The 18909-nt window shown below is 43.6% G+C and overlaps 1 protein-coding gene across 3 annotated transcripts in view; it reads left to right on the top strand.

The window, feature by feature from the left end:
• The window catches only part of LOC121854265 (metabotropic glutamate receptor 1-like), a 68617-nt gene that overhangs the window by 24173 nt on the left and 25535 nt on the right, over positions 1 to 18909 (top strand). For all 3 annotated transcript variants that reach the window (XM_042348808.1, XM_042348807.1, XM_042348809.1), the window contains exons 3-13: positions 2768 to 2921; positions 3707 to 3846; positions 4011 to 4200; positions 4446 to 4561; positions 6338 to 6468; positions 8469 to 8698; positions 10075 to 10241; positions 12185 to 12261; positions 12539 to 12713; positions 16269 to 16398; positions 17905 to 18047. In XM_042348808.1, the coding sequence (XP_042204742.1) occupies positions 2768 to 2921; positions 3707 to 3846; positions 4011 to 4200; positions 4446 to 4561; positions 6338 to 6468; positions 8469 to 8698; positions 10075 to 10241; positions 12185 to 12261; positions 12539 to 12713; positions 16269 to 16398; positions 17905 to 18047 (1653 nt within the window). The remainder of the gene's footprint in view (positions 1 to 2767; positions 2922 to 3706; positions 3847 to 4010; positions 4201 to 4445; positions 4562 to 6337; positions 6469 to 8468; positions 8699 to 10074; positions 10242 to 12184; positions 12262 to 12538; positions 12714 to 16268; positions 16399 to 17904; positions 18048 to 18909) is intronic.

Below are 18909 nucleotides of genomic sequence, written 5' to 3'. Positions count from 1 at the left end.
TCACGTGTAAACACCGTGAACACAGAACACCACTGCTGCCTTTACGAAATAACTTCACCTTCTCAACGTAATTTATGTATATTATTTATTTCCTTTTCTATGACCTTATAGGGGGTTTATCTGCTATGAAAAAAAAACAAGTTAAAAAACACGGAAAACCCGACTTCAACAAATATTTTAAACAATGTAGAAAAATCAGGAACATTCAGGGAAGCCGACCCACCCAAAGCTTAGTATGTCCATTCCTTCACTAAACTCTAATGACTATTCTCTACCTGTGTTTACCTGTCTGTATCTCCAGCACGGGGAAAAAAACATTACATGATTCTAATTAACCTTGGGGTGAGGTGAGTGTCTGATGGGAGGGAGGTGGGCGTCTGATGGGAGGGAGGTGGGCGTCTGGTGGGAGGGAGGTGGGCGTCTGATGGGAGGAGGTGGCGTCTAATGGGAGGAGGTGGGCGACTGGTGGGAGGGAGGTGGGCGACTGGTGGGAGGGAGGTGGGCGACTGATGGGAGGAGGTGGGCGACTGGTGGGAGGAGGTGGGCGTCTGATGGGAGGGAGGTGGGCAGCTGGGTGGGAGGAGGTGGGCGACTGGTGGGAGGAGGTGGGCGACTGATGGGAGGAGGTGGACGTCTAATGGGAGGAGGGAGTGGGCGTTTGTGGTGGGGAGGGGGAGTGGGCGGCTGGTGGGGGGAGGTGGGCGTCTGGTGGGAGGGTGGGCGACTGGTGGGAGGAGGTGGGCGTCTGGTGGGAGGTGGGCGACTGATGGGAGGAGGTGGGCTCTAATGGGAGGGAGGTGGGCGACTGGTGGGAGGGAGGTGGGCGACTGGTGGGAGGAGGGTGGGCGACGCTGGTGGGAGGAAGGTGGAGCGTCTGAGGGTGGGAGGGAGTGGGCACGACTGATGGGAGGGAGGTGGGGGAGAGGTGGGCGTCTGATGGGGGAGGGAGGTGGGCGGCTCGTTAATGAGTACAGTGGCTTATCTTTTCTCACTTTATAACCTTGGGATAAAACCTAAATGGGGAGGTTATGTTGTGGTGGAGGGGTTACCTTGGGGGGGTGGGGGGGGGCTAAAGGGGTTTTCTAGCTACTGCCAAGGGTCCTGCCCCCTCCAACCCCTCTTTGCCTAGTTACATGTAGTGTTGGCAGGGGAAGTTGTAAGCTTATAAATACTATTGTTACTGGGCTGAATTAATGAACTACTACTACTACTGCTACTACTACTACTACTTTTTTTTTTTTTTTTTTTTTTGCACGTGGCCCAGCCTCCCCCAATAGCCACACCTTCGCCACCATTTATTTACCTTAATATTAACTATCCTAATACATAAGCAACTATCCTATCTGTGTTAAATTAGTTGAGCCGCAGATCGATGCGGCATTCGGTGACTGTAGCCTCATAGTCGATATCTGCAGCAGTTGACGGAGTAGGGGCAGAAGCTCTCGTTCCCCTGAGGCAGAGCAAAGCCGACCGAAGGAGAGAGAAGGACAGTCGACATCTCATCCAGGCTGTGACATAACTTCTGGGCTGCTGCTTCTGTTCGGAGATCAGCTCCGCGAGTCTGGCGTAGAAACATCTTGCGCCTGGGCCCATCCCACCAGAGGTTGTGAACACTAGCGGAGTGAAGCTGCCTTGATCGACACTTTGAATTCTCTCCCCATATGCCCTTCTCTTGTCGTTCTCGTTCCTCCTATGTGCAGCATCGAGAGCTAGGTTACGGTGACAAACGGCCATGGGATCAAAAATCCTGATGTCGAAGAAGGCTCGCTGTCCCCGCGTCCAGAATCCTCGAGCACTGACGTCCACACGGGCTTCGTTAGATGTGTTTGAAGTCCTGTGTTGGAGGATCTCGCCATCCAGTGGAAGGAGGGTCTGTTCTACCATGACGTCCCGGCAGGTTTCCTTCAACATATTTGCTGTGAGATCCCTTACCTCGTCATGCCTCATGCATATGAAGCCCCCCTTCTTGCAAACCATGGCGTGATCGCCATCATAGGAATAGCCACACACGCATTGGGAGGGCAAACCATCTACTGGCCAACCGTACCTTAGAGCAATGGCATCTGTAAATTCTTGTTTGTTAAGGCTGAAACCATTTGCTCTTATCGGTAACGTAGTTAACCAGTTCGAGGCGCCCACCTCCTGCGCTATAGCTACTACTACTACTACTACTACTACTACTACTACTACTACTAATTCCCATCACATCAACCACACGCTATTGCTACTACAGTACTATCCACTACCACCACCACCACCTTGCTCCACTATCACCATATTACACCCACTGTTACTGTACAATACCTATTACCCCCTATTTGCAGTACACCTCTAGCGTTGACCTACACTTACTCTAGCGTTGACCTACACTTACTCTAGCGTTGACCTACACTTACTCTAGCGTTGACCTACACTTACTCAAGCGTTGACCTACACTTACTCTAGCGTTGACCTACACTTACTCTAGCGTTGACCTACACTTACTCTAGCGTTGACCTACACTTACTCTAGCGTTGACCTACACTTACTCTAGCGTTGACCTACACTTACTCTAGCGTTGACCTACACTTACTCTAGCGTTGACCTACACTTACTCTAGCGTTGACCTACACTTACTCTAGCGTTGACCTACACTTACTCTAGCGTTGACCTACACTTACTCTAGCATTGACCTACACTTACTCTAGCGTTGACCTACACTTACTCTAGCATTGACCTACACTTACTCTAGCATTGACCTACACTTACTCTAGCGTTGACCATTCAGATTCGAGAGCAGTACGGGATTCAGCGGGTGGAGGCGGCGTTCATGGCTATTGACGAGATCAACGCCAATCAGACCCTGCTGCCCAACATTACCCTCGGCGTGGAGATCCGAGACTCCTGCTGGTATTCCTCGATAGCGTTGGAGCAGAGCATAGGTGAGCCTTAGTCGAGGATGAGTGAAGGTGAGTCTTAGTCGAGGATGAGTGTAGGTGAGTCTTAGTCGAGGATGAGTGAAGGTGAGTCTTAGTCGAGGATGAGTATAGGTGAGTCTTAGTCGAGGATGAGTGTAGGTGAGTCTTAGTCGAGGATGAGTGTAGGTGAGTCTTAGTCGAGGATGAGTATAGGTGAGTCTTAGTCGAGGATGAGTGAAGGTGAGTCATAAGTGGATGGTTAGGATAGAAAGAGTCTTGATGAGTCTTTTGCTCTATATATACTCTATCTGTGTGTGTGTGTGTGTGTGTGTGTGTGTGTGTGTGTGTGTGTGTAGGAGGGTTAGGATAATGGGATAATTGTAGATAGTCACCTGGAACACCTGTGCATTAATGTGTTGTTTGGGTAGACTCTGTAAACCCCGAATACACCTTGTAAACCTATGTATACCTCCCAGTTAAGTCTAGGTATACTCTAGTTAAGTCCAGGTATACTCTAGTTAAGTCCAGGTATACTCTAGTTAAGTCCAGGTATACTCTAGTTAAGTCCAGGTATACTCTAGTTAAGTCCAGGTATACTCTAGTTAAGTCCAGGTATACTCTAGTTAAGTCCAGGTATACTCTAGTTAAGTCCAGGTATACTCTAGTTAAGTCCAGGTATACTCTAGTTAAGTCCAGGTATACTCTAGTTAAGTCCAGGTATATATACTTCAGGAGTTCCAGGTATACCATTCCAGTATATCTTAGTGTACGCTGGCGAAGTAAAGGTGTTCCTCTTCTCCCTCCTTCAGAGTTCATCCGGGACGCCTTGGCTTCTCCCGGAGACAACGCCAACAGGACCCTGACATCTGACGCCTGTAAGTCCGCCTCCACCACCAGCAAGAGACTCGTGGGAGTGGTGGGTCCTGGCTCCTCTGACGTCACCATACAGGTAAGTCGTCCACCTGGTCTTGTCACATTCACTTACATGGTTCTTCTGATCTGGTAACGGCAATGCCAAGTTGACTAGTTTATGTGCTTGCAGGTGTGTCTCTCCTACAGGTGTCTATTTCTATCTCTTTTCCTTACAGGTGTTTCTTTCCATCTCCCCTACAGGTACAGAACTTACTACAGCTGTTCAGGATCCCGCAGGTGGGTTACTCAGCCACTTCGCGAGACCTGAGTGACAAGTCTCGCTTCTCGTACTTCATGCGGGTGGTGCCCTCTGACTACTACCAGGCCCAGGTCATGGTGGACATCGTCAGGCACTACAACTGGACCTACGTCTCCGCCGTCCACACTGATGGTGAGACAGTCCTCCTGGGTCAGTGAGAGAGAGAGGGGGGGGCAGAGGACGAGAAGGAAGAGTAGGATAGAGATGCAAAGGGAAAGAATGGGGTATGGAGAGAGAGAGAGAGAGAGAGAGAGAGAGAGAGAGAGAGAGAGAGAGAGAGAGAGAGAGAGATCTTAAGGTGTGTTTACAAACTAATTTGGACAAGGTATATTTCAAGATGTTTTTACAAGCTAATGTTTATAAGCTAATGTTTACAGGCAACTACGGACAGAGCGGCATAACAGCCTTCAGGGAGTTGGCAGAGAAGAACAACATCTGTATAGCCAAGGAAGACTCGGTCCTGAGTAACGCCGAGGACGAGGCCTTTGATATGGTGAGTCGAGGAGAGGGAGAGGGAGAGGGGAAAGAGAGAGGGAGAAAGGAAAGAGAGAGGAAGAAGGGAAAGAGATAGGGAAAAGGCTTACAGAGTTGAAGATGGGAAGAGAGAGAGGAGAGGAAACGAAAAAAAAACAAAAACATTGGGTTCTACCGTTTGTTATGTGAATAGAAAGAGAGAGAGAGAGAGGGGGGGCACGGGGGAGAAAAGGAGAGAAACTGCAGGGATTTTATTAAACACGATGAATGAGTCCTTCATTTGGGTGAGTGGAGGGAGAAGGAGGAAGAATAAAATAAAAAGGGAAGGAGGAAGGATGGAGGTGGATAGGAAGGGGGAGAGAGAGAGAGAGAGAGAGAAGGAGGAGGATGGAAACAAAAGAGAGAGAGAGAGAGAGACGGAGGGAGGATAGGAAAAAGGAGAAGGAGGGATAGAGTAAATTGAACAAGAACCATAAATGAGAGGGGTGGGGGGGCAGTGTGTGTGGCTGAGTGTTTGTTTGTGTGTGCTTAACGTAGCGAAAGACTCTTAACAAAACATTATGAACTCCTCAAGTAGAAGGAAGGCGCCGTGCAGGAGTGAAAAGGAAGGAAGGAAGGAAGGAAGGAAGAGTGGGGAGTAAGGGAGGTGTAGGAGGGAAGGGAGTGGAAGAGGCAAGGAGTAGAGAGGAGATGAAGGAATGGGAGGACGATGATGACTAGAGGAAAAGGAGTGGAAGAAGGAGGGTAAGGTAGAAGAGAAGAAGAGGACAAGAGGAGAGGAAAAGGAATGAAACGAGGAAGAGAAAGAGAAGACTAAGACGACGATGAGAGATGAAAGAAAGAGGAAGAGGAGGAAGTGATAATTTAGTAAATATTAAAGTAGGTTGATGGAAACAGACGGATGGACAAATAGACAGACAGACAGACAAACAGACACCAAGGGGCAGGGGACTGGGGATAGATAAACAGACCTAGACAATCATAAGAAAATCCTGACACACTGATTCAGAGAGAGAGAGAGAGAGAGAGAGAGAGAGAGAGAGAGAGAGAGAGAGAGAGAGAGAGAGAGAGAGAGAGAGAGAGAGAGAGAGAGAGAGAGAGAGAGAGAGAGAGAGAGAGAGAGAGAGAGAGAGAGAGAGAGATTACTACTATGAGAATAAATTCCCTACTAATGAGGAGCTTGAGTGAGAGAGTAGAGGGAGGGTGAATAGGAACATTAGGAGGTGGTACTTGCGGTAAATGGTAAAGATGTTTAATTCAAGTAGCGACTCGAGTTTACAAGCTGGAGAACCTTTAGTTTATGGACTCCAGGACCTTGAGTTTACATGGTTAAGGACCTCTAGTTTACAGGATGTAGAAATTTTAGTTTACAAGCTGTAGTTTACATGTTGCCTCATGTATACAGGTAAGCCACTGTCGCGGTATTACTCCCCTTAGGAATTTATTTGATAATATATTATATATTCACAAGTTTACCCAACGTGATTACATTTGCATAACAATATGGAAAACTAAATTAATTTTACCACAAAAGAAAATTTGTGTTTTGTTAAAAGAGTTATAATGTATAAACCTGTGTGTGTGCGTGCGTGCGTGCGTGTGTGTGTGTGTGTGTGTGTGTGTGTGTGTGTGTGTGTGTGTGTGTGTGTGTGTGTGTGTGTGTGTGTGTGTGTGTGTGTGTGTGCGTGTGTGTGTGTGCGTGTGTTTTAACGTGACAAAGGGCCCTATTTGGCCTTCTTCTACTGGTGATCTTACGTGTCTAATATAAGTCTAAAAAGGTTCCTCCCCCCTGCAGGTGATCCACCAGCTGCGTGAGGACCAGCGAGCCAATGTGGTGGTGTGTTTCTGTGAGGGGATGACGGTGAGGAACCTCCTTCTGGCCGCCCAGAGGAACAACGTCACCTCTAGGTTCCTCTTTATCGGCAGGTGGGTCTTAATGCTACCACCTAGAGCTTGTGAGAGAGAGAGAGAGAGAGAGAGAGAGAGAGAGAGATTACACTGACTTAGACACAAAAACAAACGTGACCTCCTCCTCCTCCAAGTCTTCGTCAGGTAGGTCTTGCTGTACCATTGAAGGCATAAGTGACGTCTTCCATAACATAGCACTTAAGAAGATGCGGGGAAAAAGTAAGTTTTAAGTGAGTGTTTGGATACTCTTATTGCGGATCGGAACTTATGTAAGTGAATCTTAAGAAGTTATATTGAGGAGTGGGAGAGGGTGAAGTGATGGACGGCTCTTAATGGATAGTTCCGACGTCCTCACACACACACACACACACACACACACACACACACACACACACATAAATATATATATATATATATATATATATATATATATATATATATATATATATATATATATATATATATATATATATATATATATATATATATATATATATATATATATATATACTCTCGACGCAGGACACATTGCTACATCTTGTTCTCTCTCTTTTTTACACTCTTTCATCTTCTTTCCTTCCTTCCTTCCTTTCGTATCATCATCCTCTGGTTCTTTCTGCTTTTCTCCTCTCTCTGCCAGCTCACCCTCCACCCACCCATTCTCATGTCTGAACCCTCACCTTCTACCATCATCCCCCCACCCACCCATCTGCCACATACCAGCTAGAAAAAAGGGCCTTCCTTCTCAGCCTACCTGCCGTATTTTGGGTGCGTTATTTAGCTAGATATTTGTTTGTCTTGGCTGACTGATTGACTAACCTAACCTAACCTTACCGCTGTCACCCACCATCACCACCACTACTTACCATCTGCACCATCGCACCCGCCCATCCACTACCACCCATCATTATCACCACCATTATCAACATCACCTTCGTCAATTATTATCATCATCATCATCCGTCATCTTTCACTATCATCACCATCACCACAGTACAGTAAAGCCAGTCAGAGGAAGAGCTATAAAGACATTGGAGGTGATCCACTCTTCCTGTACACAGTCTAACTCGACCATTCTCAACCCAACCTGGAGAGGAAGTTCATTAAGGACAGGTAAATTTATATTCCTTTAAGATACAGTAGTTGTAAGTAGTACACAGGTGCTAAGGGTCAAGCTCTGATGTTTGAAGGGGTGTATATGTTGCTGGCTGGCTTAAGTGGAGGTACACCCACTAAAAATTATTCGGCACCCGTGTCATATTGTATCACGCCATAAGGGTGCCTAATAATTTTTAGTGGGGTGTACTTAGAGGTGTGACAGTGAAGTACAGATTTGAAAGTCTAATTTGAGAGAGAGACAGAGAGATCCTATAGTAGAGGTGAGCTTGTAGTGGATTTCTCCCCTACAAACGCTGTTTGTCGCTGAGTAGCCGACCCCGCGAATTCCCCAGTGTATGCCTCGTGGTCTGGGTCAACCAGCGCCGCCATACACCACGGAGGTCAACTACTAAGCCACGCCTACCCCCGCTATTTAAGACCTGACCTCGTGGTGCCCTCCCTCTTCTTCTAGCTAAAGCCGCAGCTAAAGCCTGGCGGCCCTCGCTCCCGCCGGCGAGCATGGCGACCCACAAGCTGGTCCTCTGAGCACCCTCACCAACCAGCTCCCTCTACATCACGCTTGTAACCACGCTGCCACTTCCCAGCACCACGCTGCATTGTACATCCAATACAATATGTATACAGAGAGCACATTGTGAGTTTCCTTTCTCCATCCCATCCTGAGTGTGAACCCAAACATCACATACCCCACAAGCTGTTTAGATATGTGTGTGTGTGTGTAGAAGGAGATAAAGTGAGATATAGGATCGCCTGAGGAAAATGTGAAACAGAAAGTAATGGTCAAAAGAAATGAGGGAAGGGATTATTAGGCTGTTGGGGCATGTGGAGGGGACAAAATAAAGTAGTGTCATTATGTCCCCATTAACTTATGGTCTCTCTGTTCCCTGGTGTGTGCACAGCGACGGGTGGGCCGACCGTTCGGATGTGGTGGCGGGGCTGGAGGAGGCGGCGGTGGGTGGACTCTCCGTCAAGATCACCAGCTCCTCTGTGGGAGAGTTCGACGACCACTACTTCCAGCTGGATCCCGATAACAACAAACGCAACCCGTGGTTCAAGGAGTTTTGGCAGATGAGATTCAACTGTTCTCTGCCAGGCCACGAGGAGATTGTCTCCCTCCCTCCATGCTCTGGTGAGTACCTCCTCCACCTCCCCGTCACTAGTTCTCCTCAACAATCTTCAACCGTCCATATAGTTTTGGTTTTAGTCGCCTCTAATATTACTTCGGTGTAGAGTATCACTTCTTTCCTATCTGCAACACACCTCACCATCTGTCTTTAACCACAAACCCTACCACATCCCTCTACCACACACGACTATCATGCCACAAACCACATATAATACCACACCCCTCTACCACACACTACACTTCGACCCCTCTACCACACACTACACTACCACGCCTCTACCACACACTACACTACCACGTCTCTACCACACACTACACTACCACGTCTCTACCACACACTACACTTCCACGTCTCTACCACACACTACACTTCCTCTACCACACACTACACTTCCACCCCTCTACCACACTACCACGCCTCTACACACACACCACACTACCACCACCACACTACACTACCACGTCTCTACCACCACACACTCACACTCCACGTCTCTACCACACACTACACTTCCCCACCACACACCACACTCTCCATGCATCTACCACACACCACACCTCCACGTCTCTACCCACACACCACACCACACTTCCCTCTACCACACACTTCTACACTCCACGTCCACCACACACCTACACCTCCACGTCTCTACCACACACTACACTCAATGTCCTACCACACACTACACCCACGTCCTTACCACACCACACCCACGTACCACACACCCACCTTACACTTCCTCTACACACACTACACCCGTCCCCACCACACACCACACTTCACTCCACACACACTACACTTCCTCTACCACACACTACACTTCCTCTACCACACACTACACTTCCACGTCTCTACCACACACTACACTTCCACCCCTCTCCCACACACCACACTCCTACCGCTCTTCCAAAAACCTCTTTAAATTTCCAGTTTTTTGTCCAAAAGAATTTCGGACCTTCTTTCAAATTTTCACACCACCTCGAGGAAGCTACCCCCCCCCCCTCTGTACTTGCTTGATCATCTGTAATACCGCCTGCCCCACTACCACCTGCCCAACTACCACCTACATCATTACCACCTGCTTCATCATCACCTACATCACTACCACCTGCCCCACTACCACCTACTTCACTACCACCTGCCCCACTGCCACCTGCTTCACTACCACCTCCATCACTACCACCTGCCCTACTACCACCTACATCACTACCACCTGCATCACCACCACCTGCCTTATGCCACCTACTTCACCACTTGCCTCACCACCACCTGGCCAGTTATCTATATGTGATAATACCGATTACTGTGCTTAGATAACCTATGTATGGAACCTGTGTGCTGCATGACCTGACCACCACCTTGGGACACCTCACTGCAGGTATGGAGTCACTCCGCGACAGATATAAGCAGGACACCAAGATGGCCTTTGTGATGAAGGCCATCTACACTATGGCGTGGGGCCTCCACAACATGCAGCGGGACCTGTGCCCCTTCTCCCAGGGGCTCTGTGAGTCTATGCTCCCTATCAACGGCTCACTATACAGGGTCAGTCCATATTTACCCAGTCATGTATTCTTTCTTCTCTCTTCTTGTGGTTAATCTGTTTCATCTCCATTGTTGTATTTTTTTTATGTATTTCTATATCATTTTATACGGTTTTTGGTTGTTTTATGAATTTTACAAGTGTCCTGTGGTGGGACAATGCCAGCTGTAGGACACTGAAGCCTTTTTAGCCACTCTCAATACCATAAACTTCTATCTATTGATATCAGTGTGCTTTAGTTTCATTCTTTATTATGTACAGTATATGCTATAATGAATTTCCCAGTTTGTTTACTTAATTCTTCTATAACAAATGAGTTAAGGTACAAACCCCAAAAACATGTCACCAGCTGGTTGACAGGTGTTTCTTGTTAGGTGGGGAAGGTAATTATCATAATATTATTTATATACAGTATTTGTTTCTAAGGAGTGACAAGAAACTTGCCGCATATACCCGCAGTATGTAATAATAATAATAATAATAATTAACGGTTTATTGAAAGAGCTTGGCAGCCAGAAGGCTGAAAATATACAGTTACACATTTGGGGAATGGGTTTCGAATTACAAATAATATACAAGTAACATAAGTGATACAAATAAGATATATAATAACTAGATGGGGAAAAGCTCAAACTACAGTGCATTTCAAATAGTGACAGTGCAAGAAGTAGTGTTTACTGGGAGTGAATACACTGGTTTATTACAAGTTATTGATAATTTTACAATGGTTGGGACTGGGCTGTTCTAAAAGCGATCAGTTCGTGCACGTATGGGCTGGATGCGGTTGTGGTGTCGAACAGCAATTCTCGGGCTAGGAATCTCAGGTGGTAGTAGGAGCCGGTGTCGAGGATGGTGTAGAAGCTTCTTACCAAATTTGCAGATGAGGTCGTGGTGATGGTCAGTGAGAGTCGAAAGGGTCAGTGTGTTGAGCGCTTCTTGATATGTGGAGTAGGAAGGGGAGAGAATAATCTTGCATGCCCTCTTTTGCACTTTTTCTAGGTGTTTATGTTGTGTGGCATTTAGGGAGGAAGACCAGGTGGGGGAGGCATAGGTGAGCTTGGGAAGTATGAATGTTGTGTAAACACTGAGGAGCTCGTGTGCAGGAACTCCGAGGGACTTGAGTCGGCGGAGGAGGTGGAGACGGAAACTGGAGGATTTGACAACTTCACTGACGTGTGGTTTCCAATTTAGTTTGTTGTCTATGGTGACGCCGAGGAGCTTCGTGGAATCTACAACCTGGAGTGTGTTCGGACCTAGAGTAATGGAAGGAGGTGGGACAATGTCGGAGGAGAGGTTGATGTGCATAACCATGGTCTTGGTATGGTTGATGGTGACATGGTTGTTGGTGGCCCAGTTTTGGAGACTGTTCAATAAATCCTGAAGGGCGGTATAGTTGGGAGCAGAATTGTTGACGCTGATCCCAATGGTGGAGTCGTCGACATATTTCCAGCAAGCAGGGGTTTCTCTTAGGGCATCATTGATGAGCATAAGGAAGCAGAGTGGTCCCATCTTGGTGCCTTGGGGACGCCACAGGTGAGTGACTGAAAGGTGGAGACAGCCCCTCGGAAGCGTACAGCTTGGCGTCGGTCACTGAGGAAGTCTGTAAGCCATGGTATAAGACTTCTCCGAAGCCCGAGGTCAATAGCTTTGTTGACGATTATATTGTGGTCGACTAGGTCGAATGCTTTAGTGAAATCAATGAAGGCGACAGCTACAGACGTTTTTCGTTTCTCGAGATGGCGGTATATGTAATCGAGAAAGCTGACAAGACAGTGAGTGGTGGAGGAAGTTTTCATATTGCCAAATTGCTGAGGGTCTACGACTCCTGCAATATCAGCATAAGCCCAGTCGAACACAAAACTTTGTGTGTGTATGTGTGTGTGTAATTCTGAGTCTTGAGCAGATTTTCATTCTTACATCTAAGTCATTATGTTGCATCTTGCAGGATTACCTGGTGAACGTAACCTTCTCCTACATGGGGGAGTTAGTGACGTTTGACTCCAGAGGTGACCCACCAGGAAGGTACTGTACAGTAGACAGTAATCCACACCCATCTCTTGCCTGTTTGGTTGTATTCATTTCCATTAAAGACACATCCAGTGATCTATTTTCTCTTTATATTGTATAGTGTACCAGTATTTTACTCTCATGTATATTAATTTAACTAGAATTTACCAATTGTTATGAGTGAGTAGCTTGGTCTGTGTGGTACCAGGCTCTTATAATGTACAGTACTCTCTCTATACAAACCTTCTATGAACACCTACCCTGCTACCTGTATCACAGACTGGCTTTTCAGGTATGACATTATGAATTATCAGCGGCTGAAGAATGGTAGCTTTGACTATGTTCGCGTGGGGACGTGGGATAATGGTACTCTGGTAGTGCACGAAGAACGGGTTGTCTTCAACAGCTCTGATGGCCTTCCTCCCACCTCTGTCTGCTCTGAGCCCTGCAGCTATAATGAGTACAAGGCTAGTCCACATTAGTTTGACTACTGCTGAATTATACAGTTCTGTTTTTTTTTTGTATCTTGCATTTTGTATGAGACCAGTTTCATATCCAGGATTACTCATAGTCTTCAACTGCTTTGTTATGACAAGGGGTAAACTTCAAGATAAGTTAGACCGGGCCGGCATTTATAAAACCTTTAAGAGCTAAAAGTTCCTCTCAGAGTTGAAAATTTACTCCTACTGTTAGGATTTGTTCTGAGAGAGCATAGTCTGAGGTCAACTTTCAGTGTTAGTTTTAAATTCAATCCTGACAGTGAGGTCAGCTAGGATCAACCTTCTAGTGTGTCACGAACACTTGTCAACTAAGATCATTATCAAAGGGACCGACAAAGTCTTGCTGGGCCCAATATCCCCGCCCCTGACTGAGACCTGACAGTGAGGTCAAAATCAACACTTGTCAGCTCAGGTTATCATCATTCCCTTCTCTAAGATGTGACAGCTAGTGACATCGGGGTCAAACTGCTTCTGGTCACAAGGGTTGACACGGTAGTGTTCTTTATGCTGGTGTCATGGCAGTCCCAGCAACTCACTTCAGTTTTGGGAGACACATCATAGTTAGGGTGTGACCGTTGCCCTCCAAAAATAAAAAAATGGTCCTACAATGCTGTTCAAAGTTTTAGTGTTGTGTATGTATCTAGGAAACACCCCTGTAAATTTTCTTGGAGATCGGTGCATGTTTGAGCTAGCACCGTCGGCTTTACAAAATAACAAGGAATATTATTATCTAATGAACAAATTTAGTGGAATTTCTTTTATTAGACTTATAAGATATACTAACACCAAGCAAATGATCGATCATATCAATATTAATACCTCTAAAGCAATATTATAGATTAGTACGAAATACAATAATTCCAATACAGTCAGTTCTGCTACAACGCGATAGTTGTGTTCTTGTAAAACATCGTGTTATAGAAATTCGCGTAATAGAAATAACAGGGCTTATGGAGAAAATAGGGTTAGGTGCAGATTACTACTCGAAATTGAAAAAAATTTAGTAGTTAGCCTAACACAAAGGATAGCACAGTCTAGATAAATGTTACATTCATATCTAATAATGAAATCATACAGTAAATGTAACACTACCTTGAAAAAATATGAATATAACTTGATGGGGGAGAAGGGTGATTTTGAGGTAGATAACATCGAGCTTCTCTTCAAGGGTTATAGCCTTTCTTTTACGATCATCACCGGGAATGCGATCACCAGAATGCTTCTTGGAGATATTCTTCTTTACCATATTCACAGTTAATACCACAAAATTGGAGAAATAGTAAGTAAAAATCGCGTTACAGCAAACAAGCGTTCGCGTTATACAAATATTGTTTTTCTATTCATAAATCACATTAGAGCCAATTCGCGTTGTCAAAACACGCGTTATAGCAGAACTCACTGTAATTACATTTCTAGGTTCGAGACCCATTTCTCTCAACTGGCGTACAATGAAAAAAAGAAATACTACTACCCCGCAATGCCTGGAGTGTTTGAGGAGCGCCAGCAGGAGATGGCTGACTTCTTCCGTGAATCTCTTGCCCAACCATTTACACGTGGCGACTACAAGGAGCTGGTAGAGCTTTGTCTGCTGCTTGTAACTAAAGGATCCGAGCCAGTGAACTTCACGATGGTCTACCCCGGCTCACTTCACAAAGCAAGGTGGATGGCTAAACTGCTCTATACCCTCAAGATTGTTCTTTTGTCAGGCCAGATCAAAGAGCAGTTTCCTAAAGCCGAGGTTGTGACTAAAAGTCAAATCAGCAATTTAGAACGGTTTGCTGTGTTCACAGTCGCTGTTTGTGTCCCTTGGTGGATTGTTTGCTGCGTTCCAGCAAGTGCGCCGCTGAATGACTTGAATTTGGTCGAAACCTTGGCTGAATTTGCCCCATATGACGCCACAATAGATGACAAAGCACGTGTGGCACTCAGTAGACGCACTTGGTACCTAACTGAGGAGTTGGCCCCACTGGCTTTGTTCTCGTCTGAAGTACAAGAAAGGACAAGAGAGGAGATGAGGAAGGCCCTTCTTTGCCATGAAGGCACTGAAGTTACTAAGAGAGTGGGGCTCAATCATGGGGGCTATGGAAACCCAATCTTCCCCCTGTCCCAGAAAGTGGCACTGCCCTGGTGGACCTAATTGGGCCTGACTCAAGCCGGTTCTTCACCATTTTAGGCATGCCCTATCAGTTTTTCCACAGTCCAGCCAGTGAATGGGTGGATCATGACAACTACTTGAACATGAAACGGGTTGAGGACAAGCTTCAGGTCGTCAATGAGGCTGCAGAGCGTGGTGTAAAACTTTGTCATCACTTTCTTAATGTTGCCAGGGATGAGGAGCGCTTTCAAGAAGTCCTTCAAGTAGTTGAAAATGACAGACTCCGCGTTCCTAATCAGCGCAAACGATCATCTGTTTCCGAACAGAAATCATGGTTTCTTGCTCTAGAGAAATAATACCTTGTGAATATATGATAAAACCCCTTAATGTACCATGAGAGAATAAGATTGATTAACTTTTTTGTGTTAGTGATAACAGCTTTTAATTAAGACAGGCAAATGATTTGTGTTAATATCACTTATGATGGTTGTGTAATCTCATGTATAGGCGCATATGCCATATAAGCAAAATCGCTATTTTTCAAATTGCTGGTGCTCACTCAAATATGCATGAATCTTCAAAAAATTGCACTTGGGTATTTTTTATGTCAATATGCAACACCAAAATTTTGAACAGCATTGTAGGACAAAGTTGGGGGCAACTGTCACACCCTAATCATAGTGTGAACTTGTGGACTTAATTCCTTGGAAGAATTCACATTATAAGGTAAGAAGAAACATTCAAACTAATTCTGTGAAAAGCATTATGCTTTCTAAAATGATGTAAAAGAGGTACAGTATTTTGTTGTGAGGTGTATTTCTACAAGTCTTAGAAGTCATTCCCCCCTTCTTTCACAACAAATCTATGCACCGAATGTGAAGTGAACTCATATAAGAGCAGACTTAACCAATACTGGCTCAGGTTCAGGTACATTCTGGGCCAGTGCATGCCCAGCACCCAAAATGAAGGTTAAATTGTTATTCGAATCTCAAGTTGTAAATGAACAGAGGAGAGTGATGTGGCACTTTGAGTTTGTTTGTCTTCTACTTTAAATGACAATTTCTGTCTAAGAGAATCCTCTAAGAGCTCTGGTTGCAGAGAAAATTTAACTAATCTTTTGAGAAGACCCAACTGCTCTTTAAGGAGGTTTAATAGGTTTCGCCCCCATAAACTTAACTGGTTGTACTATATAATGGGAGTCACTCTGGTAGGTCAGGCTGTATATACTTTAATGTGTGAATTTTTAACCTTATACTATGCACTTTATTAATGTTCACTAGAATATTTCTTTTAATCACAACATTATTCTTTGATGAAAATTAAGAAATAAAGGAGCCCCAGAAATAGCATGAACTAATTATAATGTATCATTATACATAATCAAGAACTCATAATTGTATTGACTGTATATGCTCTCATACCTCCAGAGCTTTGTTGAGTCTGGAGATGAAAAATGCTGCTGGATATGTACTCTATGTGACAAGGATGAGTACCTCATGAATGAGACCACATGTCAGCGGTGCACTCCTGGCTATTGGCCCAACACTAACAAGACTGGTGAGCTTCAAGAGAGATTCATTTATATAAGTGTCATAAATACTGTACTATACTGGCAAAGTTTCATGAATAAATAAGGTCCATTAAAACTGTACCAGAAACCTTTAGGTAAAGTTTATGCTTTATATCAGTGTAGCAATAATGTAAGAGTTTGTTTATTATTATGTATGTATGCTTTAGGGTACAGATGTGGAAATGTATTCCTATCGCCCTGTGGTAACCCGTGTCTCCAAACGGCCAACCTACAGTATATGCTCTATAGCAAACCTATCCACCAATCACATCCGTCGTTACACGGCCAATACCCATTCATTCACAAACAGTGATACTACTAATGCATTGTTACCGTTTGGAGACACAGGTAACCACAGGAGGCGTAGAAACATTTCCACAACTATACCATCGGTAAAGAGGATACACAGGTACTCTATCTTACCTGTTTAAATGTTTAAATAAATAACATATTTATCCATACCTTTTCCATTCAAATCCATGTACATATCCACACTGAGAATATAATCATCTTAATCTGTTTTTTTTTACACTTTCAAAACTTCCTGATTATTACAGGTGATTTAAATGTCTCGTGTATATATATATATATATATATATATATATATATATATATATATATATATATATATATATATATATATATATATATATATATATATATATATATATATATATATATATATATATATATACACACATACAGTATATATATATATAATATATATATATATATATATATATACATACAGTCAGTTCTGCTATAACGCGATAGTTGTGTTCTTGTAAAACATCGTGTTATAGAAATTCGCGTAATAGAAATAACAGGGCTTATGGAGAAAATAGGGTTAGGTGCAGAATACCACTCGAAATCGAAAAAAATTTAGTAGTTAGCCTAACACAAAGGTTAGCACAGTCTAAATAAATGTTACATTCATATCTAATAATGAAATCATACAGTAAATGTAACACTTTACCTTGAAAAAATATGAATATAACTTGATGGGGGAGAAGGGTGATTTTGAGGTTGATAACATCGAGCTTCTCTTCAAGGGTTATAGCCTTTCTTTTACGATCATCACCGGGAATGCAATCACCAGAACGCTTCTTGGAGATATTCTTCTTTACCATATTCACAGTTAATACCACAAAATTGGAGAAAGAGTAAGCAAACATCGCGTTACAGCAAACAAGCGTTCGCGTTATACAAATATCGTTCCTCTATTCATAAATCGTGTTAGAGCCAATTCGCATTGTCAAAACACGCGTTATAGCAGAACTCACTGGTATATATATATATATATATATATATATATATATATATATATATATATATATATATATATATATATATATATATATATATATATATATATATATATATATATATATATATATATATATATATATATATATATATATATATATATATATATATATATATATATATATATATATATATATATATATATATCTATAAATGTTGTTTTTCAGGCTGTGATGCAATCCCAGTAAAGTACATCATGTGGGACGACGCAGAGTCCATTGTAGCCCTTAGTTTGGCCTCGCTGGGCTTCCTGGCCACTAGCTTCACAATGCTTGTGTTCATCAGATACAACCATACACCTGTAGTTAAGGTTGGCTACCCTTCCTTACATTATATATTGCAGTACCATCTTGCAGGGTGTGCCACTCCCATGTTTTTATTCTCAATAACCATTGAAATTCTCCTTCTCAAGTTGATACCTTCTGTTTGTAATGAAAAGTTTTAGTCATATATTTCACTTCCCTTTATACCATTTTTCATTGGATGCTTAATGACTTATTCATCAGAACATATTATAAAATTGAGTTTTTAAATCACTCATCTCAAACACTTGTGTTGTGCTACCTTGCATCTGTTGGGAGGCTGCAGTTTTGAGTTGAAAATTTGACAAATAATTAAAACAAAAAATAATAAGGGAAGTTAAACCTAATAGTAATTTTAAAAAATGGTTTCGGTACTCAAAACATAAAACAAGGCCCATCAGTATACAGTATCAATCAATCAGCATACCATCCTCATATCTGACGGTTGGCAACCACAGTGATATAATGAAAAGTACTGTACAGTGTACACTATATACTATTGAGGAAATACAGATGTTCACAAATACAAATGAATGATACACATGCAGTATACTGCGTACTGTCTAAAGATTTGAAAATGTTACATACTATATTTTTTGATACTGGAAATAGTTTTGTAATTAGTTGAACTAGTAGAGATAATGCTATAATACATACACAGTCCCCACAAAAACGTATCTTTACTTTTCCATCTTTACTTCTACTTTTATCCTCTTCGCCACTGATCGGCTTGTTAGCCGCTTGGGCGATCGGTCACGTCTCTGATTACTTTTCCTTATTCATTTATCTTCTTCACCAAAAGATCGGCTCGCTAGCCGCCCGGGCAATCGGTCACGTCTCTGTCATGCACTGTTGGCAAATACTGGGCAT

Source organism: Homarus americanus, unplaced genomic scaffold (genome assembly GCF_018991925.1).
Source record: "Homarus americanus isolate GMGI-L3 unplaced genomic scaffold, GMGI_Hamer_2.0 scaffold54443, whole genome shotgun sequence".
Lineage (NCBI taxonomy): Eukaryota > Metazoa > Arthropoda > Malacostraca > Decapoda > Nephropidae > Homarus > Homarus americanus.
The sequence above is the reverse complement of the archived record's forward strand: the minus strand, read 5'-3'. Positions and strand labels throughout refer to the sequence as shown.